General features: G+C 43.3%; 1 protein-coding gene across 2 annotated transcripts; it reads left to right on the top strand.

Moving 5' to 3' along the window:
* Position 1: 1 nt before the first annotated feature.
* On the top strand, positions 2–27,909 carry SERPINE3 (serpin family E member 3). 2 transcript variants are annotated; one of them, XM_082244406.1, is made up of 8 exons: positions 2–286; positions 3,641–3,874; positions 14,690–14,887; positions 17,716–17,914; positions 19,696–19,796; positions 21,788–21,874; positions 22,866–22,949; positions 27,731–27,909. In XM_082244406.1, exons 1-8 carry the CDS (start codon positions 28–30, stop codon positions 27,772–27,774), a joined length of 1,206 nt encoding a protein of 401 aa, XP_082100532.1. In that variant the 5' UTR covers positions 2–27; the 3' UTR covers positions 27,775–27,909. The 2 variants fall into 2 exon arrangements, with proteins under 2 accessions (XP_082100532.1, XP_082100533.1); XM_082244407.1 differs by lacking the exon at positions 14,690–14,887.
* The last annotated feature ends 90 nt before the right edge of the window (positions 27,910–27,999 follow it).

Genomic DNA, 27,999 nt, shown 5'->3' with positions numbered 1-27,999 from the left:
TGGGGATCACCTGGGCACACATTCTCCATGCCTCCAGTTTACCTGCTCTTGGTGCTGGTGTGTTTAAGTTGTTTCAGCCGGGGATACAGCCACTCGTATGAGAGACTCAGGGAGCTGAATACGGAATTTGCGGTCAGGCTGTACCGGATGTTGGTGGAGACAGAAAACAGGACTAACTTAGTGATCTCCCCAAGCAGTGTGGCCAATTCTCTGGGGTTACTGCAGTTTGGAGCTCGAGGAAGCACCTTCGCTCAGATACAGAATTTGCTAGGATACAACGTTCATGGTAAAATATTATTTAAAACATTTTTTGTAAAAAATTTAAACACTTTGATGCAGCAGTCGACTTGCTGAGGGCTCAGCTGTGGCCCTGACATCACCAAAGTGCCATACATAATATCCTGTATATTTAAAATATAAAAGACTGTAAGGTCTCATTCACGCATGTGGCTAACATAGCCACTCCTCTGTAAAGCAATCTGAGATTGATCGCTTTTCACAGGGCATTTGACAGGCAGCAAGGAGGTGATATGCTGTTTTAACCCCCAAAAGGTATTTCACGTGGTTAAAGGGTGGTTGTGGCACAGCCCCAATGAGTAAGGTTTGGTGGCAGCACCACCAGGCAAAACGACATGTTTAATTTTTACTGTGGCTGCACCATGTGCACAGCTCTGAGCAGCAGGCTGTAGGGGGGGGCAGTAAAATAATTGCTGAACTGCCAGATTTTACTGCCCCTCTGGCCACTCATGTGAATGGGCCCTAAAAGACTGCAAACATCCTACAGGTGCTGCTCAGAGATTGGTGACATTCTACAGGTGTGGGTGGATACTGCAGGAGACTACCAGAGTTAGGGCACATGATGCATGCTAGAGGTCACTTGGAGAGAGTGAGTGCAGATTGGCAATATTTGTTTTTTTTTTATACAGAAGGGGTATATCTCGAAATTCTAGCTTTAATTCATTTAAAACTATATGTCCATCCAAGATTACCTCGTCCACAGGGTGGCAACGCTGCCATGGGATTTCCAAGCAAAATGAAGAAAACAAATGATCTATTAGCAATATCACTATTTTGCAGGGGGGACTCATTTTTTTATTTTTTTTTTGCCCAAAGTTTCACTTTAACCACTTTACCACCGGAGGATTTTGCTGTCTTACGTCCAGGCCACTTTTTGCGATTCGGCACTGTGCGAATTTAACTGACAATTGCGCGGTCCTGCGACGTCGTACCCAAACGAAATTTACGTTCTTTTTTTTCCCACAAACAGAGCTTTCTTTTGGTGGTATTTGATCACCTGTGCAATTTTTACTTTTTGCGATATAAACAAAAAAAGAGCGTAAATTTTGAAAAAATAACAATATTTTTAACATTTTTATATATGAAATTCCCCCCAAAAAAATGTAAAAATCAAAATTTTTTTAAAATTTTTGGCCAATTTGTTTTCTGCTACATATGTTTGGTAAAAAAAATCACAATAAGCGTATTTTGATTGGTTTGCGCAAAAGTTATTGCGTTTACTAACTAAGGGAAACATTTCTGTCATTTTTGGTGTTTTTTTTTTTTAACGAGTAATGGCGGCGATCTGCGATTTTTTTTGCGGGACTGCGACATTGCGGCGGACAGATCGGACCCTTGACTGACATTTTTGACACTTTTGGGGGTACCAGTGACATTTCTATAGTAATCAGTGCTATAAATATGCACTGTTACTGTAAAAATGACACTGGCAGGGAAGGGGTTCATTTTATTGGAGAGGGAGGGGTTAATGTATGCCTGGTGCTTACTGACGTGTGTGGGGGGAGGTGACTGAGTGACACAGGGACAGATCGCATGTTCAGCTATGCTGAACCCTGCAATCTGTCACTGTTTGTCACTTTGTTGTGACTGAAAACAGCGGAAGCGAGCCTCCGGCGGCGCCGCCCAGAAGGGGAGGAGTCAAGCTACGTAGTACTACGTCGCTGGACGGAATCGAGCCACTTTGCCGCAGTACAGTCAATGTGACTGGTCGGCAAGTGGTTAAATAAAAAGTATGTGACAGTCCAATCTATAGAAAGATTTTTGTATTAGCAAATAAGCATATCACCTTTTTTTCTTATTAATCATTTAATAATTTACAATAACAAGGTCATTTCCAGAGGGTCACATTGAGTGAGTTAAAAAAATTTAATTTTTCTAAAGATTTTTATTAAATGAATGAAGATTGTCGGATTAGGTGCCCACCCTATGTGGCATGGTGACCAGATGTCTCCCTGAGTGAGCACTGTAATAAGTCTGTAGTTCTTTCCCTTTACAGTTACACATCTATGAAAGCGAGATGTTTAGTGGCAAACTGTAACGGAGTTGCAGTGAGTATTTTGTGTCAGTCCATTTTATAGTGAATTTTATTGTAAAGCTCACATTTTCAATAGCTAATTTTTTTATAATTTCATGATAAAATGCCATATACAGTTTTGTACTGTAGAGTCTCCTTCTAATAGCTGTCTTTATGTAAGATGTTCTAATTAAAATAAAATGGGGTAATAGCTCAGTCATTGGAATTTAAAACAACTGTAGCTAATCTAAAACAGTAAGTCGCTTTTCAGAAGACATTTTACAGCTGGTAAAGAAATGATAGTGACCTTTGCTAACATTTTGTGTTCTCAACCACATTGTCAAACCATCAACTGGTTGGTGTCATAACTGATCACATGTGCGGCATCATGGCAACGGCAGACCGAACAGAGGCTAAGATGGCAGCTCCCTTGGCTGAAAAAGATAGTAGGGTTTAGTTCTACTTTAACTTATTGTCTGCATGGGGAACCATGTTGATGAACATCAATCAACAGACTGTGGGAGAAAAACATAGAAACTGTCATTAATGACCGTTTGCAAATGCCAGTTGCTAGGCTGTCCTGTTTATCATCTGATATTAGTACTTTCTGAGTGAACAAATATTCAACCATTGAAGTAAAAAATCCCTGATCTGCATGCTTCTTACAGTTATGGCACTTTTCCACTGCAAGTACAGGCTCGGCTCTACTCGGCCCTGCTTGGCCCGGTTTGGTTTTCCACTGCATGGTACCGCATGGTACGGTGTTGGAACGGTTCGGTACGGTTTGGTATGGTTTGCTTTTCCACTAAAGTAGTACTAAATTAAGTGGGTGGGATAACAACGATTCTCTGACCAATCAGTGGCTAGTAGTGACAAACAGTCAGCTGCATGCAAAGGATTGTGGGATATGGTACCGGTATGGTACCTCTTGGAACCACAATTGAGGTGGTACTGTTTTAGCGAGCCGTACCGTTCGGTTCCATGTAGTGGAAAAGCGCCGCCGTACCGTACCGTACCATAATGCACCGTTCCTACACCGTACCATGCGGTACCAGCAGTGGAAAAGCACAAAAGCGAGCCGAACCGTTCGGTTCCATGCAGTGGAAAAGCGCCATAAGATGACTTACCTTTTACTGGCCCAAAGCCATCAGATCTCCATTGGCAGCCATGGAAATTGTATTTTCCGAAGGGGAGGTCATCCACGGCAGCTTCCTATTCCAGTCAGTGGAGGTTTTCTGTAATGGGCAGAGAGTGTAAGGAAATGAGGGTAAAGTATTGGTTTTATTGTAGTCTGTACAGTAACATGGTACACTTTTTTCCTTATTTTAGATGAATCTGTGCAAAATTTCATAAAAGTTATGCACAGGGAATTGGCAAACTCCAGCCAGGAAACGTCCATGCACTTGGCGTGTGCTTTGTTCGTGCAGTCTGGGACCTCCCTCTCTGCCCAGTTTATTGAAAATGTTGCACTGTGGACAAACAGCAGCCTTCAACAGGCTAACTTCAGTGAGCACACAAGGACAGCAAGTCAGATCAATCAGTGGGTCACCAGGAACACAGGAGGTGAGGAGAGCTCTGCTGCAAATCTGTGCCACAATTCACTTTTATCAGAACTTTATTACAAACAAGGATAGTCCTTTATTATAATTGTATTAAATAGAGATAGTATTATAAATATATATATAAACTAGCCACTAGAGGGAGCGCTCATTTGTTTAGTGTAACTGCTTTGTGACTGTTTTAAAGCAAAAGTGAACTTTTACACAAAGCGCACCTATCCTTTTTGCATGTTCTTCCCTGACCTAAACTAGGTGACCCTTCACCTCTCTAGATGTATACTTACCTCAATCTGGCTTATGCGGCCTTCAATATTTGTTTACATTTTCTTGTCAAAGCCTTCAGTGAGCTGGCGGCCCAATGTACATTACTGTGAGGTTTTCCCCTGAGAGTCTCCAGCATTGGAATACAGCCTCATAGAAGTCTATGGGGAGATGCACACATGAGACTAGATAAGATAAGATAAAAATTCACAGAAAAGTTGACGCGTTTCTGCCCAAAAGGACCTTAGTCATAACAAAATTGATAGTGAAACAGTGCACTATGTGGGAAATGCCTGATGAGAAGGGGGGAGGAGCAAAGAGTGCAGAAAATTAACCCCCTTGCAGCTTAATTAGCTGTATTACATAATGCTCACTCCACCTTTCACAGGGACTGCATATATACAAATAGGACAATAAAACTGTCAAGCCCCTTTCACACTGGCGGAGTCTGCCAGAGGATCCGCCCCCCTCAGCAGAGGATCTCTCCGCTGATCCCCGATGAGCAGGCGGATGACAGGTCCATGTCCGCTCCGCTGATGCATGGAAACAGCCGATGTCCTCTATGGGCTGTTGGATCCATCTGATCTGATCGGCTGGACGGACAGGGAACAGATCCCCATCCGTCTGTTTTTAGTGGACTGTTTGGCTGACATCCGCTGTTCCAGTGGCAGCTGGTGCTCAAACTTTTTTTTTTGGGGGGGGGGGCGCAAACAGAAAAATTAGTGACCAGCAAGCCCCCATCAATGCAGAGTGCCACAGCGTGCCCGCAATCAATGCAGAGTAACACAGCATACCTCCAATCAATGCAGAGTGCCAGAGCCTTTCCCTCAATCAATGCAGAGTGACCACAGCGTGCCCCCATCAATGCAGAGTGCCACAGCATGCCCCCAATCAATTCAGAGTGACCACAGCGTGTCCCCATCAATGCAGAGTGCCACAGCGTGCCCTCAATCAATGCAGAGTGCCACAGTGTGCCCCCAATCAATGCAGAGTGCCACAGCATGCCTCCATCAATGCACAGTGCCACAGCGTGCCCCCATCAATGCACAGTGCCACAGTATGCCCCCAATCAATGCAGAGTGCAACAGTGTACCCCCCATCAACGCAGAGTGCCACAGTGTGTCCCCATCAATGCACAGTGCCACAGTGTGCCCCCAATCAATGCACAGTGCCACAGTGTGCCCCCATCAATGCACAGTGTGCCCCCATCAATGCACAGTGACACAGTGTGCCCCCATCAATGCACAGTGCCACAGTGTGCCCCCAATTAATGCACAGTGCTACAGTGTGCCCCCATCAATGCACAGTGCCACAGTGTGCCCCCAATCAATGCACAGTGCCACAGTGTGCCCCCAATCAATGCAAAGTGCCACAGTGTGCCTCCAATCAATGCACAGTGCCACAGTGTGCCCCCAATCAATGCACAGTGCCACAGTGTGCCCCCAATCAATGCACAGTGCCACAGTGTGCCCCCCATCAATGCACAGTGCCACAGTATGCCCCCAAGCAATGCACAGTGTCACAGTGTGCAGAGAGACCAGCACTTACCTGATCCGGCGGCGGCTTCTCCTCAGTCCTCGGCCAATGGCAAACGTTTGCCTTTTGGCCAATCAGGAAACGTGTCTCAGACCCGCTTCCTGATTGGCCAGGAGGAGGCTCCGTGTGACAATAGCAAATTTTCATTCGTTATTGTCACACAATGGGTGGGCTCGGGCGCATTGCTCTGTGCCCCGGGTCCACCCTTTTCTGAAGCCTATTAGAGCCTCTGGCTCTAATCACGTGCTTCAGGAAAAAAAAACCCCATTGAACTCCATGCGTCCCCTGCCCCCCTAACACACCGACCGCCACTTCGCTGTTCTATAGAGAGCAATGGATAGCCTGATTGGGTCTGCATGAAAAACTGACAGGGAGACCTGATTGGTCCGTCGTGAAAGGGGCCATACAAAAAGTTACAAAGTGTAAGAAAAATATTGTAAAACACTGCTTTGTGACTGTTTTAAAGCAAAAGTGAACTTTTACACAAAGCGCACCTATCCTTTTTGCATGTTCTTCCCTGACCTAAACTAGGTGACCCTTCACCTCTCTAGATGTATACTTACCTCAATCTGGCTTATGCGGCCTTCAATATTTGTTTAAATTTTCTTGTCAAAGCCTTCAGTGAGCTGGCGGCCCAATGTACATTACTGTGAGGTTTTCCCCTGAGAGTCTCCAGCATTGGAATACAGCCTCATAGAAGTCTATGGGGAGATGCACACATGAGACTAGATAAGATAAGATAAAAATTCACAGAAAAGTTGACGCGTTTCTGCCCAAAAGGACCTTAGTCATAACAAAATTGATAGTGAAACAGTGCACTATGTGGGAAATGCCTGATGAGAAGGGGGGAGGAGCAAAGAGTGCAGAAAATTAACCCCCTTGCAGCTTAATTAGCTGTATTACATAATGCTCACTCCACCTTTCACAGGGACTGCATATATACAAATAGGACAATAAAACTGTCAAGCCCCTTTCACACTGGCGGAGTCTGCCAGAGGATCCGCCCCCCTCAGCAGAGGATCTCTCCGCTGATCCCCGATGAGCAGGCGGATGACAGGTCCATGTCCGCTCCGCTGATGCATGGAAACAGCCGATGTCCTCTATGGGCTGTTGGATCCATCTGATCTGATCGGCTGGACGGACAGGGAACAGATCCCCATCCGTCTGTTTTTAGTGGACTGTTTGGCTGACATCCGCTGTTCCAGTGGCAGCTGGTGCTCAAACTTTTTTTTTTGGGGGGGGGGGCGCAAACAGAAAAATTAGTGACCAGCAAGCCCCCATCAATGCAGAGTGCCACAGCGTGCCCGCAATCAATGCAGAGTAACACAGCATACCTCCAATCAATGCAGAGTGCCAGAGCCTTTCCCTCAATCAATGCAGAGTGACCACAGCGTGCCCCCATCAATGCAGAGTGCCACAGCATGCCCCCAATCAATTCAGAGTGACCACAGCGTGTCCCCATCAATGCAGAGTGCCACAGCGTGCCCTCAATCAATGCAGAGTGCCACAGTGTGCCCCCAATCAATGCAGAGTGCCACAGCATGCCTCCATCAATGCACAGTGCCACAGCGTGCCCCCATCAATGCACAGTGCCACAGTATGCCCCCAATCAATGCAGAGTGCAACAGTGTACCCCCCATCAACGCAGAGTGCCACAGTGTGTCCCCATCAATGCACAGTGCCACAGTGTGCCCCCAATCAATGCACAGTGCCACAGTGTGCCCCCATCAATGCACAGTGTGCCCCCATCAATGCACAGTGACACAGTGTGCCCCCATCAATGCACAGTGCCACAGTGTGCCCCCAATTAATGCACAGTGCTACAGTGTGCCCCCATCAATGCACAGTGCCACAGTGTGCCCCCAATCAATGCACAGTGCCACAGTGTGCCCCCAATCAATGCAAAGTGCCACAGTGTGCCTCCAATCAATGCACAGTGCCACAGTGTGCCCCCAATCAATGCACAGTGCCACAGTGTGCCCCCAATCAATGCACAGTGCCACAGTGTGCCCCCCATCAATGCACAGTGCCACAGTATGCCCCCAAGCAATGCACAGTGTCACAGTGTGCAGAGAGACCAGCACTTACCTGATCCGGCGGCGGCTTCTCCTCAGTCCTCGGCCAATGGCAAACGTTTGCCTTTTGGCCAATCAGGAAACGTGTCTCAGACCCACTTCCTGATTGGCCAGGAGGAGGCTCCGTGTGACAATAGCAAATTTTCATTCGTTATTGTCACACAATGGGTGGGCTCGGGCGCATTGCTCTGTGCCCCGGGTCCACCCTTTTCTGAAGCCTATTAGAGCCTCTGGCTCTAATCACGTGCTTCAGGAAAAAAAAACCCCATTGAACTCCATGCGTCCCCTGCCCCCCTAACACACCGACCGCCACTTCGCTGTTCTATAGAGAGCAATGGATAGCCTGATTGGGTCTGCATGAAAAACTGACAGGGAGACCTGATTGGTCCGTCGTGAAAGGGGCCATACAAAAAGTTACAAAGTGTAAGAAAAATATTGTCATATGGCACTAACAAAGAGAAGTATTCCACAAACTCAAGGAAAATGTTGCACAGAGAAAAGTAAAGTGGTTTAATGGGGATGCATGCCAGAAAAAAAAAGAGAGAAAAACCAGATGACAGAAGAAAAAAAAAAAGAAAAACCCTCACAATATCATCTAGGACAGGGATGTCAAACTCGATTTCATCGTGGGCCGCATCAGCATTATGGTTGCCCTCAAAGGGATGGTTGTATCTGTAAGATTATATAAATGTATCTACTGCAAGTCTGAAAAGGAGGGTTTCACACACCGCTGGTATCATCCAGATGAAACTTTACTGGAGACTGCTTAGAGAGAACATGGTTCTGCCATGGTGTTCTATCTGAATTCTCCAATAAAGTTTCTTGTGGAAGATACCAGTGGTGTGTGCGACCCTCTTTTTCAACTGGCATAGAATTGTAGTAAACTCATAATACTTATGAGCAGATGTCCAGAGCACCCCACTCCCCCCTTTGCATCAAATGTCAAGAGCCCCCTCACCATCAGAAGTCAAAAATCCTCCACCCTCCCTTACATCACAGTGCAACCCCTTACTGTGTGCTGCTGCTAAGAAGAAGCTGGGGGTGGAGCTGCAGGAGAGGTGTGAGGGCCACATGAAATTGCCTGGAGGGCCGCATTCGGCCCTTGGGCCTTGTGTTTGACACATTTGATCTAGGATGAAGGTCCAGGTCCTATCTGTGATCCAACCCTTGTGGTACCCTGGAGCATAGTTTAAAAATCCACAGGGCTTCTCTTTGCAATAGACTTGTGTGTTGGGCAGATTCTATTTGAAGCAATAACAATCTGACAGACGTTCTAGCCCAAGGTGATGCTGGCTTGAACTTAATACAAATCCTTGTGGGTCCTTCAAATCCATTTGACTTGTTTCCACCACCTCAAAGGTACTGAAAACTGCAATTGCCATTATGGTGTGCAGTAGACTCATTAATATAGCAACAATGACACAAACCACCAAAAGAACAATGTTGAGGACCTAGTAGAGCAAGGGTCTTCAAACTATGGCCCTCCAGCTGTCAAGGGACTACAATTCCCATCATGCCTAGTCATGTCTGTGAATGTCAGAGTTTTACAATGCCTCATGGGATGTGTAGTTCCACAACAGCTGGAGGGCCATAGTTTGAGGATCCCTGCAGTAGAGGGTATTCTCAGTCTCACTATCCTCCACTCTATTTTCCATTAAGGCTAACATATTATTCAAGAAGATTCCCTTGTTGTATTCTTTACACTTTTTCATCTTCTTAGACCTCCTTGGCTATCCTGCAGTTAAATAATATATTCAGCAGCTGTAGCAACATGATGGATCTAAAAATAGACAAAAATGTTAATGATATTTCAGTTTCCTCAATTTGGTTATGGCGAAGAGGCCAAACACGCAAAAGAGCTTTCCAATAGAGTGCTGTAAATTATACCATTGCCTCATTCAAGGGAAACATGCATATTTTAAACACATTTAAACGTTAGTATTGTAATATTCATCTAAAAATAATATTTATTGTTGATTTCACATTTTAGCTATTCTATATTTTTTGATTGCAACATTTCACTGTCAATATAAGCTCAGTACCCATTACCCTGCTGTTTTCAGTCAAGGCAGACCTGATCATAGGCCTATAGTGAGAGTAAGAAAGTATTGTGCAGTACTGCTCAGCAAGGACCATACCTGCATACTGTATTTAATGAGGAAACATGATTGCCTATGTAGTGATTGTATATTATAAATTGTTTCCCTTATCACTTCTATCAAAATAAATCAGAAATCATTAGGGATTCATTTAAGGTAGTATTTAAGGAGTTGTGCAGATAACTTCTTTAAAGTGTAAAAGGAAAAAAGGTATGGTGGCGCTGCCTAAAGACAAATTAGTATATGTGCAAAGGAGCAAATCAAAACATGGCCAGGTGTGGGCTATTCCGCACTTTTGTTATTTCTTCATCAATTAAGCAGGATTATTCCCTATAAAACCCTGGAGAATAGTTACCCTTTATATAAAAAGTTCCATCTGGGTTGATCGGTGCCATAGTCGTTGGGAACATCTTACCTGTCTGTATACTTTGGACCCCTGCAGGGGTACTCCCATCCGGTGAGTGCAGTCCTATTGGGGGAGCACCATTTCACTGTTGCACATATCTGCACTGATTGATTTTGAGAACTATGGACAATTTATGCACTTTCTTTGCACGTTGCACAATTTGGAGTATTTGGACTTCATATTTTTTTAACTATCTATATGATATTTATTTTGAATTGATCTTGTGATTTTTAGCACTTTCTATACAATGTTATCAGATTTATTTATTTTTAATATTTCTATTTATGACTCTGCACACATGATTAATTGATTTTCAGCACGACGGCCAATTTTTTATTTGGATTTTTGCACTTTTGCACATTGAGAATACTGCATTTTATTTTATTTATTTAAAATTTATATTTTTTTTTTAACATTTTAGGCCAATTTGTTGTCTGCTACATATTTTTGGTAAAAAAATAGCAATAAGCGAATTTTGATTGGTTTGCGCAAAAGTTATTGCGTTTACTAACTACAGGAAAGATTTATGTCATTTTTATTGTTTTTACTAGTAATGGTGGCAATCTGTGATTTTTAGCGGAACTGCGACATTGCGGCGGACAGATCGGACCCCTAACTGACATTTTTTACACTTTTGGGGGGACCAGTGATATTACTACAGTAATCAGTGCTAAAAATATGCACTGTTACTGTAATAATGCCAATGGCAGGGAAAGGGTTAACCCAGGGCAACCAAAGGGTTGAATGTGTACCTAGGGGCGTGTTTCTAACTGTATGGGGCGGGGCTTGTGAAATGATCACAGAGACCTGTGATCCTATATAGAAGGATTACAGGAGCTCTGTGATCATTCCAGAGAGAAGAACGGTCAGCTGTGTTTACAACAGCTGACCATTCTTCTCTCTCAGCGGGGAGCAATCGCGGGTGCCTGGCGGCAATCGGAGCCGCCTGCCATGTGCTGACGAGTGGGAGTGCGCAGCGGGGGGCGCGCACTTGCCCCCTAGCTGCAGGCGCGCGACTGATGTAAACCTACGGCGGTTCGTGCAGGAAGGCCAGCCTAACGCAGTATTTCTGCAATGGGCGGTCCGAAAGCGGTTAAAGTGTATTTTCACTTTTGAAGTCAAATTGGAATAACAGCTACTTTTTTTTTTTTTAAGTTTAAAAATTGCTGCTTACTTCAGCTGGCCATACATTATACGCTTTCTCTATTCAATTTCATTTAGATTTACCTTCAACTATGCAGTGTAAGGGCCTGTCTGCATACAAACTGAAACCGTCTAGGTTTGACCTCATATTGTACGGTTTTGGTAAATCTAAGGGAAAATTCTACAAGAATATTATATAATGTGTGGCCGGTCTTAGTTGCTGACGTTTTCTCTGCTAGGCTATGTTAATAAAGGGTCGGGGGTTAAAGGATAAAGGACACACAGCTGTGTAAATCATTCACAGGAAACTATGAGTGAATAAGCTACAAGTAGTAGTAGTTTCCATAAGCCCCGTACACATGTCCCGAATGTCGGCCGAATGATCGGCCGTCTTTTGTCCGGTGCTGTCCTGTCGGCTGAAAACTGCAAAAGACTGCACATGAATTTTGTCGGCCAACAACAGCCGACTGCAGAAGTGATGTCATGTGATGGTTAACTTTCCGTGTGTTTTTTCTTTTCTGAGCATGCCCAGTCTTGCTAATCGGCTGTTTGTCAGCCGAATTCTGTACTGACTGGCGAACAATCGGCCGTTCTGGTGTCGGCCAAAAAAAATTTTAATGCCTGCACACCCGATTCTGTTCGGCCGAAAAGTCGCTGTCGGTTGTCGGAAGCATCATACTAACAAGCCGACAATCGGCCGATCGTTCGGCGGCCGAATATTTACGGCTGACAATCGCTACGTGTTTACGGGGCTATAGACTGCGAGCATGCTGATCAATGTGCTCATAGTCCATTCACTCTTCCTGCAGCTCTGAGACTGACAGCCCATATAAAAATACAGGTACAGAGCTGGAGCCTGACATTGCACCCATGACCCATGTTCCACCAATTCCTGAAAAAATATGTGCATTTATTAATTTTTTCAGAAAGGTGAAATTAGCCTTTTACCATAAATAACATTGTCTATGCTTTGCTGGCAGATCTCATTAGCAGTTGTAAACTATATTTGGTCACTGTCTGTCCTAACAAAGGGTTAAAGATCTAGAAGGTTGGCTTCTGCATTGTATTTTAATAAGGGGAAACTCACTTTAAAATTCTACGGAGCAGCCTGCAGTTTGCCCAACGGCCTGCTCCAGAGAAACCTCTAAAAGGCAATAAATATTTTTTAGAAATGTATTTTAGGTATGCTGTGGGAATGGGAATGGGAACGTATAACAAACTTATAAAGGGGTTTACTTAAATTTGACTGCAAAAGTGAAAACACACTTCAGGCTCCAGCATCCAAAGTAGCTGTTTTATCACTCTGACATGGTATAACATTACAAATTGTGTATTCCGGTTTGTAAAGATCTATTTTAGGCTTTTCCACATTCATCAGTGCAAGATACAGAATCTGTGGCATCTATGCAGTAAGATTTGGGGAGCAATGAATAGAGAAAAAAAACACTCAACAATGACAAGGGGCCCAAAGGAAATCATTAAGACCTGCACTAGAATACTGCAATGTAAGTCATTGGCTTCTTAGGCCCCTTTCACACTGATGGACTGATCGGGTCCACCTGTCAGTTTTTCAGGCAGGGCTGGGACAAGGGGTGGGCAGGAGGGAGGGGTTCCCCCGGGCGCAATGGTTTACGCGACTGCGACATTGCAGCGGACAGATCGGACCCCTAACTGACATTTTTGACACTTTTGGGGGTACCAGTGACATTACTATAGTAATCAGTGCTAAAAATATGCACTGCCACTGTAATAATGCAATTGGCAGAGAATGGGTTAACACTGTGGGTGATCAAGGGGTTAAATGTGAGCCTAGGGGAGTAATTCTAACTGTATGGGGCGGGGCTTATGGAATGACCATAGAGACATGTGATCCTATATAGAAGATTACAACAGCTGACCGTTCTCCCTCAGCAGGGAGCGATCGCGGGTGCCAGGCGGCAAAAGAAGTACATTAACCACTTCTGGACCGGAAGGTTTTACCCCCCTTAATGACCAGGCCATTTTGTACGATACGGCACTGTGTTAATTTAACTGCCAATTGCGCGGTCGTGCAACACTGTACCCAAATAAAATGAATGTCCTTTTTTTCCCCACAAATAGAGCTTTCTTTTGGTGGTATTTGATCACCTCTGCGAGTGTCATTATTACAGTAACAGTGCATATGTATAGCACTGATTACTGTAGTAATGTCACTGGTCCCTCCAAAAGTGTCAAAAATGTCAGTCAGGGGTCAGATCTGTCCGCCAAAATGTCACAGTCCTGCAAAAAAAATTACAGCTTGCCGCCATTACTAGTAAAAAAGAAACAATAAAAATGGCATAAATCTTTCCCGTAGTTGGAAAGGCGATAACTTTTGCGCAAACCAATCAAAATACGTTTATTGCGATTTTTTTACCAGAAATATGTAGCAAAAAACAAATTGGCCTAAAATGTTAAAAAATTCAGATTTTTACATTTTTTTTGTGAAAAATATTGTTTTTTTCTTTTTGTTGCTCTTTTTTTGTTTATAGCGCAAAAAATAAAAATCGCACAGGAGATCAAATACCACCAAAAGAAAGCTCTATTTGTGGGAAAAAAAGGACATCAATTTTATTTGGGTACAGCATCGCACGACCGCGCAATTGTCCATTAAAGTAACACAGTGCCGAATCGCAAAATAGGGCCTGGTCATTAAGGGGGAAAATCTTTTGGGTCTTAAGGTGGCTAGGGGCGTGTGGGGGGCTTGGCTTGTGGAATGACCATAGAGACCTGTGTTCCTATATAGAAGGATCACAGGCGCTCTGTGATCATTCCAGGGAGAAGAATGGTCAGCTGTGATTACAACATCTGACCGTTTTTCTCTCTCAGCGGGGAACGATCGCGGGTGTCAGACGGCAATCGGAGCCGCCTGCCCGCTGCATCAGCTTCCCTGCTGACGAGCGGGAGCGCGCCGCCCCCTAGCCTCCTGCGTGCGACCGACGTAGAGCTATGGCGGTTTGCCCAGGAGCGGCTGCCTGCCGCAGTATAACTACGGCGGGCGGTCATAAAGTGATTAAACAAGGTTAGGTTAGGACCGTATAATAATTTAAATACAGTTCTGTAAGCCACACCTTATTTTGTGGCAGTGCCCCTCCCGAGACTAGACTCTGGATCCGCCCCTGCTTCAGATGGAAATCACTGTCATTTTTTGCAAACAAGGACCATTATCTTGATGTAAAAGCTTTGTGAATCATGCTTTAAGTATATAGTTGATAGATACAACATAAAAGTATGATTATAATGTCAAGTAATCAGTAAAATGATGTCTGCTGTCCATACAGGTGGGATACAGACTCTCGTGCCTTGTGGACCTTTGGTGCCAGGTTTTACACAGATCACACTTGTGAGCACAATGTATTTCAGAAGCCGATGGAAAACCAAATTCTCCTTCACAGACACACAGACATTGCCTTTTATCAGCACCGATGGATCGGTGGTCAAAGTTCCTATGATGCATCAAACTGCAGATGTCAACTATGGTAAGGAGGAGCAGATTATACAGTATATACTGTAGGATTGGAATAATAAACTATTCCTATAAAAAAAAAGCACCCACACCTCCTTATTAGACAGCTCTTTGTTGCGTTTTAAGCCGGCCATAGACAGTTCAAATCTCGAATCGATTCAAACCATCCATGGGCAGGCTGAATATACCCAAGTTTATCCATCAATAAACTTTGGTACAACCAGCCTGTCAGATTTTAGCTGTGATTATTACAAGCGGCTTTTATAGCCAGTAGCAATAATCTCTGTCTTCTCCTGGCAGGGGCGAGCGCTGCAGGAAAGAAATTTGCTCGGCCTATGGCCAGCCTTTGTTTGACATTGAAAATATAATGTTGAGCTCTTCTGTTATCCTGGGGAAAAAGGGAACAGATTTTAAAGTTTTTTTTATCTGCTGATGGTTTGCATCTGTTTTTGTTACTATGAGCATTGCTTCCGCTGTTCCTCATATGGGTTTCTCTTTGGACTGGCCATTAATCTACAGTAATTATTGGTGACTGGTTCAATTACGGGGACCTCAAATGTGACAATTCTGACACTTCCAGAGAGTGTTGGTTCTGGCCGAACACTCCTGCCCCTCACACTTTGCTATTTGCCATCAATAGGATAGTATGACTTAATAGCCATGTAGGAGGCAAGAAAGGGCCAATCACTGCTGAGACAAGTTTGTCCAGCACCCAGGGCAAAAATAAGAAACTGCACCCCCCCCCCCTCCCTGCTGGTAATGTATGAACCGCCCTGTGCCCATTCTCCACCTCCTTAATCCTGCTGCGCATGGTTGGCATTAAGTGTGCACTGCACATGCCTGGCGAATTGATTGCTTTTTAACAGCTCGAAGGTAGTTGCGCATGCACACTGTGCTTTTTGTGTCAGCTGTAGATGGATGGGGTGGAGAATGGGCATATCAGGGCATGGTGTGACAGCAGTAGCTGTCAGGACAAACATAATGCTGTGTGGCCTGCTGGGTGCCAGCTACTGATTTGGAGCTTGTAGCGAGGGGGCGCCCCTACTACCTTTGCCCCCATAGCAGCTGCCTCTCCTGCCCCCACCCAGTCCCTTCCCTTGAGCTAATTATCTGCTAGAACAGCTTGGCATTAGACCATAAAATCAGTGTAGAGGCTGTTGCCAGTAAGTGCATGCATTAGGGCTGATCTGAGCTATACGAGTGCGGGCATTTGGACTGATCTGAGGTATGAAGGTGCACGCATTGTGGCTGATCTCAGGTCTGAAGGTGCATGCATTGAGGTTGATCTAATGTCTGAAGATGCATGAATTAGGGCTGATCTGCTCTGAGGTCTGAAGATGCATGAATCAGGGCTGATCAGGTCTGAAGATGCATGAATCAGGGCTGATCTGGTCTGAGGTCTGAAGATGCATGAATTGGGGCTGATGTCATCTAAGATCTGAACTTGCATGCATTTGGTTTGATCTGAGGCCTGAAGGTGCATACATGGGGGCTGATCTGAGGTTTGAAGGTGTATGAATTGGGTTGATCTGTGGTCTGAAGATGCATGAATTGGGGGTGATCTGGTATCAAAAGGTATATATAAACTGGAGCTGATCTGAGGTCTTAAATTGGGGGCTGATCTTGTGGCTGAAGGTGCTTGAATTGGCTGAAGTCCAAAGGTGCATTAATTGTGACTGTTCTTAGGTCTGGAGGTGGATGAATTAGGACTGATATAAGTTCTACAGGTGCATATACTAGGGCTAGTATACACTATTGGTAAATATGGACATGTTTTGTGTGTGCACCAGTTAATATCATACTAATAAGTATTATTATTATGTTTAATTTGCCATTAGCAGTAAATTATGAGTGCAAAAATTGAAAACAAACATTACAACTAAACTCTTCAATATACTTATAAATATTCTAATAAAATTCATCTATAGTGCACTAAAATATTTATAAGTATATTGAAGAGTTTGGTTGTGTATCACATTCACATGTGTTTGATTATTTATAGCACTATTTTAGGAATTTGATGAATATGTATATGCACATCAGTGAGCAGCGCTGATACTTCACTAATTTATTATTATTTAAAGGCACCCCCTTTTATCAGCAGCAGCTTTTCATATTGGGTTTTATTCATTTTATATTGTGTTTAATCATTTTAAATCCTAAGCGCTGGCCTTAGATTTTCAATTCTGACACACTATTGTTTACTTGCAAATCAGTTGACTAATCCTTGTAACCCCTGGTTTAGAACTTCGATCCAATTTTTATTACTCTCTGTGTCTTCCTGTCGTGATGACACTCTCTACCTTTAATTTCTTATCCTGGTGTCACCAGGGCAAAAAGCAAGGGGAGGTCTTGCCATATGAGGCTTTAAAACCACCAGAACTTGGGGGCATTATAAACACTAGCGTACTTATTTTACAGCAGTGCAAATATTAAAACTGATATGGAAATGCAGTTACCCATGACAAGTCAACCAATAAATCATATCTTAACTGATTTAGTAAACTTGAATGTGATGGGCTGCTGTAATGTACTGCTCTATTTTATCACCAAGCTTTTCAGTGGCAAATTTAATAGACTTGCAAATATTTGTGAACCAACAAACAGCAAAAACAATGTCAAAGATACTGTAATTCCTGTTATATATGGTCCTGTGTTGCAAGATCAGACACCATTTTCCTCCTAATTTTCAGAAATCTGGAGAGAGACAATATTATATTTAGCAAAAGTTATATTTATCAAGTTAAGGAGGACCAATGGGGGAGTACTGTAAGGTCATGAATGGAACACCACCACTGTATAGTTTTACTCATATTATGCAATTTATATATACTTCTCCAGGCCAGTTTGAAACCTCTTCTTTTGAGAAGTTTACGATAGTGGAGCTGCCTTACCTAGGGAATACAGTCAGTATGTTTGTGGTACGGCCCACAGACAAGAATACACCATTATCTTCTATTGAAGCAAGCTTGACATCAAAGAGCATAGCACTGTGGACCAGCACCATGAAGAAATTCAAAATGGACATCTTTATGCCCAGGTAGTAATGTATGAAATAAGTTTTCAAATAGTAAGTCCATTCAAATCTGATGTATCACTTATAACTGGATATTCGCAAATTAAATACATTCTACACCATATACAGTATATTTTAGATCTCTACGGCACTCTGTAAATGAGTTTGCCCAGACAAATCTAAGCGGATTTCCTCACTAATTTCACTATTTTCCTTATGTTGTCCAATATGCAGTTAGAGGAATTAGATTGTTTTGGTTGGATTCATAATGCAATGCGGCAGAACAGAGATCTGGGAGGGGGATCTCACAACTGGAGTCCCAGAGAGATATAGGAAGTTGAAGGGATATCAAACCAATTGGCATACCGATACCTAAAATATCTGTTTTGGATGGATCTAACTTTTAAACCTATTTGGTTGCCAACTTTGACTTGCCAGTAGTGATCAACCGATATTGTTTTTTCATTGTCGATACCGATATTTTGGTCATTGCATATCTGTATTGGCCGATATGGGTCGATATTTTCGTACATTTAAAAAAATTTTTTTTTCTTTGACAGGTACTCTTGTGGAGGGATCTGGGGGTCTAAAAGACCACAAACCTCTCCTCTGAACTTAAAAGCATTAAAAACGCCAATTTGGCTGCTTTGAATGCTGTAATTTTTTTTAATCTGGCGCCAGTACCTGGAAGTGATGTCATGACATCACTTCCGGGTTTTTGCATGGAGACCCGATCAGAGCCGAATGTGGCTTTGATCGGGGCTTCGGCGGCCATGCAGGCTGGTTGCCCGGGTCTCCCTGTGGGACGGGAGACCCGGGGCGAGCCCTGGAAGGTGGCGGGAGGGGGAACATCCCCTCCCGCTCCTTGTAATGACAGCCAAGTGGCTTCTCAGCCACATCGGTTGTCATTACAAGACAGCCGACCGTCGGCTATGGACGCCGGTACCGGGGTGATGCCTCTAGCTTCAGGTATCACTCCAGTATAAGCACTTTCTGAAATATCTGCAATATCGGTCACCTTGGTGGCCGATTCCAATATATTGGGGAAAGGGCAGATCAGCCCTCGATATATCGGCTTTGCTGATATTCGGTAGATCCTTACTTACCAGTAAAAGATTTCAGTGTAAAAAATAAAGGAAACGCTTATCTCAGCTACCTGTGCTGCACAAACACTGATTTGTTGACCAAAAATCCCTGGATGAAGTCTCTAAAATAATCAGCACTTCTGGCATTATTGATTTATTGATCAGTGGCTGCGGCCAATTGCTCCCAGAATTTATTGATCAGTGGTTGCAGCCAATTGCTCCCAGAATACAATGAGGGAGATTTACTAAAACTGGTAAACTTAAGCTCTCAATGGTTCTTCCCACCAAACACAATGTCACTAGAGGATACAGTTGCTGGCAGCGAGAAAAGGAAATATTTTGTTTCTTTTTTTACAGAGAACACATTTACTGCACAAAGTGTTTAAATGCCCCATACCTAGGTTGATGATCTTTTATTTCCAAATCTGATGTAGCTTGGTGATTCCCTTCCTAAAATCTGAAATATAATGATAAGGCTTTTTGCCAACAAGGTTATAAACCGTTGAGCACTGTTAGAGTAATGTTCTGCTCCATTAAAAAAAAACATTTCAGGTTGAACAGAATGTTATTCTGTTGAGTCTATTACATATTAATATTGGAGTTTGTTCTTGCTTACCTACAATTTCTCCGTTGAATGGTTTCTTAGAATTTGCATTATCAATGTCATGTCCATGCACTGACACAGTACCTTACTATTACTTGTTTAATTTTTACTTACAGATTCAAATTGGAAAGCCACAGTGACCTAAAGGTGTTATTACCAGCCCTGGGAGTCTTCGATATTTTTGATCCAAGGAAAGCTGATTTTAAAGGGATTTCAGGTAATTTTTTTCATTTTGCATTTGTACATATATAAATGCACTGTATAGTACTGTACTACCATGGGTCCATTGGTCCCAGGCGGCAGTTTAAGGGGGGCGGCAAATTGACACCCACATTTTTGTCTTGCACTTTTGTGTGCAGGGCCGCCGGAGGTACACATAAGTCAGGGGCGCCGGAGGTGCCCCCTCCTCATTGTCCGGCAGTGCGGGTTAGGCACAGCAGAAGGAAAGGGGATTTCTGGATGCGACAAGCTCCATGTCCCCCCGTCCAGGCGGGCAGATGGTGCATCCCAGTGAGCCGGGGCACAAAACAGCATCAGCAGCTGGGCTGTCTCTGGAGCCTGCAGCCGCCCATTCAGTTCACGGATTGGCCGGGGTTCACTGTCATTTACATGATAGTGCAATTGTATGAACACTAAATATTTATAGAAAATCTGTTATTTTGTATTTGCACAGTTTAGCTTTTTTTTGCACACAAACGCAGATGTGGTTTTTATGCATCACATGTAGGCCTGCCCATTCATTTCAATGGGCTGCCCTACTCATGAGCAACATATTCTTGGCTGCACTGTAGTGAGAGGAGTGGTTGTTACCAGATGGTCTGATCAGGATTCCTGAGCTGAGAGTTTGATTGCTTCCCCCTGCCTCTGAAAGAAGCTTGCAGAGCATAGATTCAAATGATCAGCTAAATATGTATCATGCCCTGGCCAATCCCTGGAGGAGGGCATCCAGAAGGTGGCTGGTGAGGTGATAAATGTGCAGGAGGCCTCAGCATTTTTTCTTTCTTTGCCAAGAGGGGCTCCAGTCTCTTGAGGGGCTGTTGACCCTGGGAGATACCCAGGGAGACAAGCGATTGCTCCTTAGGCCTCAGCAGTTGCTGGGCTGTGGATCTGAAAAGAATTGCAAAAGAAGTATCCTCCGAGTCCTGGAATGAAAAAAGGGATCCTTCTCTCCTCCACAGAGGACTTGCCTGGGGATTTTGGCTGGAGCTCATATAACATTGCGAGTAAAGACTTCACTGGGACTGATAGTTGGGCAAGTGCCAGAGAGGAATCAGTTGGAAGAAGTTGCTTTATAGACTGCTGTTGCAGGGTAGTCGACATACTAGCCATACCCTGCTACCCCCAGAAAAGCTGTTCTTGGGACGATTAGAGGGAAGTTCATACTACTGTGATTACTGATCATTTTGATGCATTTTGTGACCCTAAGCTCCTCTCCTGTTAAAACTTTTCAGCAATAAACCCCAAAAAGACATCCTTTAGACTGAGCCATAATTGTCGATGTGCATTGGACTGTGCTTGGGTGACTAGCAGCCTCTGTACTATTCAGAAAACCTGTCTATCTTCAGTAGCTTTTGGGGGTAAGAGCTACACCAGGATAGGCTGGAACTTACACTTTAAGGGCCCCACTTCTGCTGGCAATTTGATGCTAAATCCTCAAAATGTACAAACTGTGATAATTCCTTTGTTAAATTGTTTGCCTTTTTTGGGTAGCTATGGACATTTATGACTAAACTTAACAAAACATGAAGTCATATTTGTATTCTCCTGTATTTTAGGCTGTACATTTAATACTCTATATGGCCATATACCATCTCCGATAGTACTTTCTGGTATGATAGAGCTTGTACAGCAGGGTGTTATCATTCAGGATTGCCGTTGGCAGTATAGTATCTAAGTAGAGCCTCGGGTGACTACATTTTTATACAGTCCTGGGTTGTCATCCTATCGTAAAGCATTAAACAGGTAATCTTTTGGACAAAACTAATTTCCACTGCTCACACCTGCAACCGCCTTCCTTTGCCCATTATTCATTATCTCAAAAAACTGTATTGCTTAACTGAATTTTATTTAATACATTTGCAGACAACCTTTACATACTTGTATTTTGTTGAATGTCCAACATTTTTGGACTGGCTTGCAGCTTTGGCATTGGTCAATACAGGTGCCAGTGTGATAAAAATGAAATGTTCCTCAAACATTTTCTTTCAGAGGATGGCAATGTGTATGTCTCTCAAGCCATTCATAAAGCGGAAATCGAAGTGGCAGAAGGAGGAACAAGAGCCTCAGGAGTTACAGGTTTGTAAATTGTAATGCGAAAAGTAGTTTCTAAATTAAAGGTTTTGCTTTTATTTTGGGATTTTGTTTTTTCTAATACAATACCACAAAATTAAAAAAAAAAAAAAAATGAAACAAAAATAAATAAACTGCAATGCCTAAGATTGGTAAAAATACCAGCTAAGGCTAGAAAGAGTAACGAGTTAATAAGGTATAGTTAGGCTTAACAAGTGGTTAACTAGAAATTACTTTTAATTTTTAAAAAAATAAATAAGTAAAATTATGTTTACAAAAAATGTTTTTTTTTTTAGTTTAGCTGGGGCTTTTTCAGTGTATAGTTTCTTTTTCTTTTTTTTAGCAAGGCACACAACTTTAACCCACTTATATAAGCTACCATAAGCTATATAAAATAAACAATCAGCACAAGAGGGAGGGAGATGTGCTGGATAAGTTCAAAATCAACATGCATGTGTTCAATCCACAAAGTGACGTTTGTAATCATTCATTCAACAATGTGTGACAATCCTTGAAAAAATTGTGATGATAGGATGAAACCACCACCAGCAGGTGAAATCACTGCTCACCTTACGAAAAGACCAATTGGTCAAAATGTGCTTATTCAGCAGCCAGGCAGGCAAGGAGATCAGAGGTTGATATTGAACAAATGAGCAAATTTTTTTTGGACTTTTGTTTTTTCCTTTTTTAACATTTTTATTATTTTAAATGTATGATTATACCATTCTAACCGATTGTTTTTTTTTTTTTTTTTTTTTATGAATGGTTTATTTGCATTACTAATAATCGGATTGTTTAAGCATTTATTGGGATTTTGATGAACAAGCATCTTTATTTGTTTAATAAAACTGTTGCTCAGCCACCTTTTTTTACAGCACCCCCGGCCATCAGTGTAAAAAAATCCTGTGGGCATGAGAGTCAATAGTTTTCTTACATTTCTGATTGTGTAAAAAGTTTTATACCTCAGCTGCATGTAAATGTCTCTCTTTTCTTACAGCCATGGTGTTGCTGAAGAGGTCGCGCATGCCTGTATTTAAAGCAGACAGACCATTCTTCTTTTTCTTAAGGCAAGCAAGCTCAGGTATGGAATTTGTCTTCATTTCTTTTTTTTTTCTTCATGTCAGAAATGGTGTCCTTTGCAATATTGTAGTCCCAGGAATTGGAGGAAATTTTTATTTCATATATTAAAGTGTTGCCAACCGCCCGTAGATTTACAGACAGCCCGTTAAAACAGGGCACTTTTCTCCTGCCCGTAAATGCCCGTAGCAGGAGAAAAGGGCCAGTAAATCTACAGCGGCGGCGGCACTGTCAGAACTGCGCATGCGCGGCGTGCAATTCCGGAGATCCCAGAGTTATCGACGTCGGACGAGTGCCACGGCCCGCCTCTGCCCCCGCCCCTCCGCCCTCATTTAAGTTTTCCCGCCTGTGTTCCCTGTGTGATGAAGGCGGCCCGGGACTGGAGGAGTACATCTGGACCGAACCTCGCCTGATACAGCCAGACCTTCATCCGCTCACCGAGGGGGGGGGGGGCAATCGGCGTGAGCTATGGAGGGGGTCACCTTATGGACAAGATGTAAAAAAAAAAATCTACAGTATATGTCTTAATACTAAAACTGAACTAAACCCTCCTATCCTTTACAGCCAAGGAAGTTGCCAGTTCGGTTGAGAGCACAAGCAACTGTGACAGATATCATTCACGGCGTGCTGTGAATGTAGTTGTTTTGGGAAAATGTTAAAGTATAATTAAGGGCAAACCTCTTCTTTTTTTTTTTTTTTTTTTTTTAAATTTTGAATAGTGTGAAGAAGGATTAGAACACCTATTGCTGTCTGTGCTCCTGTTAAGAAGATTCTGTCTACCAGAACTAGTGCCCCTCTTCCAGTGAGGACACTAGTTCTGGTGACCTGAAAGGATTCCCTTAATTTGCAGGGATTTCCTCTTCACTCCAAAATGGGAAACAGATGGTGAAAAAAGATCTGACAGGGGTTATAACCCTAACAAAAATAGGGTAAACTAGCGCTGCTTCCACATATACAAAACATATGAAATATACCGTAATTATATTACATAAACAGTGCTATACAAAGTGCATAAATAAAGTCCATTAGTGCCTTCAAAGTGCCAATGCTTGATAAATTCTTCTGGTGAATTCAGTGTTCCACTCAAAGCTCCCCTCCTGAAATCTCCACTTACCAACAGTAATCCCCCCCCCCGAAATCCATACCAGACCCTTACCTGAGCATGCAGGAAAGGGAGTGGGCGAGTGTGCGCCCTCCACTCCTGAACCATACCAAGCCACATACCCTCAACATGAGGGGGGGGGGGGGTGCTTTTTGGGCAGAGGGGGATCTGCCTTAAGGAGGGAGCCCTCAGATCCCTCCCCCCTCCTCATGTGAATAAGTATAGCATACATTAAATAAAATCAAAACAAATGTCCTCTTTTTAAAAAAATGGCCTCCGGTGTAGACACATCATCAATCAAGATACCCGCCACCACCGACTCGAAAAAAAAACCAAAAAAAAACCTCTGGTCCTGGTGAAGGCTCCAGCCGTCTGGGAGAAAAGCCCTCTGAGAGCTCTTAAATAACTAAGGGGCAGGGTCACCGGTGACGTCGCTGGGTGGCATCAGTCCTTGTAAAGTTATTGACTGAGGGCATGCTGGCCTTTTTTTTTTTTCCTCTTCTGGGGTCGGTGGTGGCAGCGGACGGCGTGTTTGACGATGAAACTACACCAGAGGACATTTTTTAAATAAAGTTGTCAAAAACTGCCTACTGTCTTTTTCTACACTACCCTTTTTTTTGGTGAATGAGTAGGGGTACTATGTACGCCATACTCATTCACATGGGTGGGGGGGGCGGATCTGGGGCTTACACTTTCCGATAACCTTCCCATCCGCAGACCCCCACATCCATCGGACAGGGTTGTGAGGTGTTTTGAGGGGGCCCCCCAGCCCCAAAGCACCCCCCCATGTTGTTGCTTGTATACCCCCTTTCCTGACCTGCCCGCTGCATGCTTGGATAAGGGTTTGGTATAGATTTTAGGGGTACAACACGCCAATTTTTTTTTTTTAATGTTAGTGTTTTTTTTCATTGCGTCATTAATTTCATAAGTTGCACCCAAATTGCATCTATATCATGCAGGGCTGAAAGTCGGACCAAAGTAGTGCACTTGAAGTCGCACAGATATGAACAATTATCACAGGGAACCATGGAATGTGACTTGTCATGCGACTCTGGGGTCCAAAGTTGCATGACAAGTCGCAGAAATGTGAATGGGGCAAAGCAGCAAGTATATGGTTTTTAAAGCACCACTCTGGAATTATCTTCTCAACTCCCCCTCCCCCCCCTTTTTTTTATTTACTTACCTTAAGCTGCAATCACATGATGCTGCAGCCCCATATCTTCTCCTCTTCTGTTTACTTGGGGTCCTTCTTCAGGTGTCCATGTCAGTGTCTGCATGTGGTTGTCCAGCAGCATGGTACCATCAGGATCCACAAGAGGATGACTTCATGAGAGGTGAAGCCAGGTGTACTCACCTAAGCCCCCTCTCCAGGTTTCTTGCCACTGCTGGTTCTTGGTGGGGGGAACCACTGATCCATCGGGACGGTCCCCTGTCATTCTCCTCCCATTATGTCATATTAGACTTCATGAAAGGAGGTCAGGATGGGGTAGGAGGGAGGGATGACCAAAAATTTGTATTATCCCAGAGCGGTGCTTTAACCCAGGTTCACACTGAGTGCGGGTTTGAAATTGTGCAAGTTCGAAATTGTGCGAGTTCACCTGAACTCACACGATATCAAACTCATTTCAGTCCGACTTCGGGGGCAATTTGACAGACGTTTGTGCGGGTTTCCTGCACAGATGTCTATTGAAATTGCCCCCTAAAGTCGCCGAAAATAGTGCAGAAACTACTTTTGGGAATTGCTGCAGCACCACAAAGACGGCGTTGCACGGATTTGGACGGTGCCATTGCTGGCAATAGGCTCTGATCTGGCATGCGATTTAAAAACTCAAATCTGGCTCAATGTGAGCGTGGGCCTAAGAGCAGAGCACTGTGCAGCAGTTGTTGAGAAATAACTAATATGCAGTTGCAAAGAGACTGTCATTAGGCAAGGTCCTATATAGGTCTTCCAGGCCAGTGGGCTAATTTTTTCCACTCATCTAAATGTGACCATAAACATCACAATCAGATTGTATGATTTCTATTCCATTTACCAAAACTATGTAAAATGAGGACAAACCTAAACAATCCAGTTGAACGCTCCCTTTCATTGCATAGTTGTTGGTAGATCTAAAGGACATTGTAGAATCAAATTGTATAGCGTATTGCCAATTTTAACATCTGAGCTCCTAACACTAAGGCCCCTTTCACACATGTTGTCAATTTGTCAGTTTTTTGATCCATCCGTTGACGGATGAAAAACAGACATCAATTCATCTCCATGGAAAAACACATATAAAGCCTAGTACACACGCAACGAATTTCCGCCGACCGGTCGTCCGTCTTTTGTCCAGAGTGGTGTTTTGTTGGTTGGAATGTGCTCTAGACTGCACACGAATTTTCCTGCATGACAAAATTCTAATTCAGAAGTGATGTCATGTGTTGGTTTGCTTTCTTGTGTTCTTTCTTCTCTGAGCATGCTTAGTCTTGCTCATAAGATTTTTCCCTGTCGAAACCTGTACTGACTGCACGAAAATCGCCCGTGTTTTGACGGAGGACAAAAATTTTATAGCCTGCACACCAGAATTTTTTCGGCCGAAAAGTCGGAGTGGGTTGTCGGAAGCATCATACTAACAAGCCGAAAATCGGCTGATCGGTCGTCGGACGAAAATTCCCGGCCGAATTTTGACGCTTGTGTACGAGGCTTTAATGTATGATCATTCATTTACATCCGCCTTCTGTTTTTTTTTTAACTGTTTAAAGCTCTATTTTTTCTTCCGTTAAAATAATGGATCGGACGGAAAACGGATGTAAACTGACTTATGGTCAGTTTTTCATCCTGTTTTGCATAGGTAGTAAATGTGAAATAAACTGATGAAAAACTGATTATGACCCCTTTCACACGAGCTTTCCGATCCAATCCGATCCGCTTGTCAGTTTTTAAGGCGGCCGCAGACTGGATCAGATGCTCCATGCAGCTCTATGGAGCGGGGGATGTCAGCGGTGATATCCCCGCTGCTATCCGATCCTGTCCGTGAAATGTGGACGGATGGAAACCCTATTTTACATCCGTCTGGAGGATCGGATCGGATGAGAACGGACAGCGGTCCGTTCTGATCTGATCTCCCCATAGAGGAGAGCGAGGATCTGATAGCTCCGTCTCTGCACACAGAGCAGAGACGGAGCTGTTATCCGCCTGCTCGGCGGATCAATCCCGCTGAGCAAAACGGACTCCCTCGGGCGCACCGCCCATGTGAAAGGAGCCCATTACTTCATCCATTTTGACGTGACTGAACTGCTGAAATAAAGGGTCTGCATGTCTGAAAGGGTCCCAATACATATGACACTACAGGGTTGATATACTAAAACTGTATAGTGCAAAATCTGGTGCAGCTGTGCATGGTAGCCAATCAGCTTCTAACTTCACCTTGTTCAATTAAGCTTTGACAAAAAAAAAAAAAAAAAAAAAAAAAAAAAAAAACCTGGAAGCTGATTGGTTTCTATGCAGATCTACACCAGATTTTGCACTATACAGTTTTAGTAAATCAACCCCAGCGTTACTACAAAGCATTACCTGTCCATGGATGTGAATAATTATTTTAGATTAATTCAATACTTGTATTTTGAACATGTAAATTCATTGTTTTTAATGTCCTCGATCATTAATTGCCCCTAACCTGTGCTTTCTTATATTGTCATTTCAGGCTCGGTGCTATTCATTGGGAGGGTCACCAACCCCTTGCATTAAATATTCATTCGAAGCAGGCTTTGAGAAGACAAATCAGAGAACTTTTGTATTTATTAAAGGATTCACATTCCGTGAACACCCAGATCTTTTATAAATACTTGTTTTAATAAAGCAGTGATGCTTTTTATATATAAAGGTGTCTGACTTATTTAATTTTTTTAAGTAAACCATGCAAGAGCTGGCTTTGAACTGGTTGGTTCTCTTAATTTTTTTTTTTAACTTGGA

The sequence above is a fragment of the Pelophylax lessonae genome, assembly GCF_965119305.1.
Source record: "Pelophylax lessonae genome assembly, chromosome: 2".
Lineage (NCBI taxonomy): Eukaryota > Metazoa > Chordata > Amphibia > Anura > Ranidae > Pelophylax > Pelophylax lessonae.
Note: the sequence above shows the minus strand (reverse complement) of the source record. Positions and strands in the feature narration are given on the sequence as shown.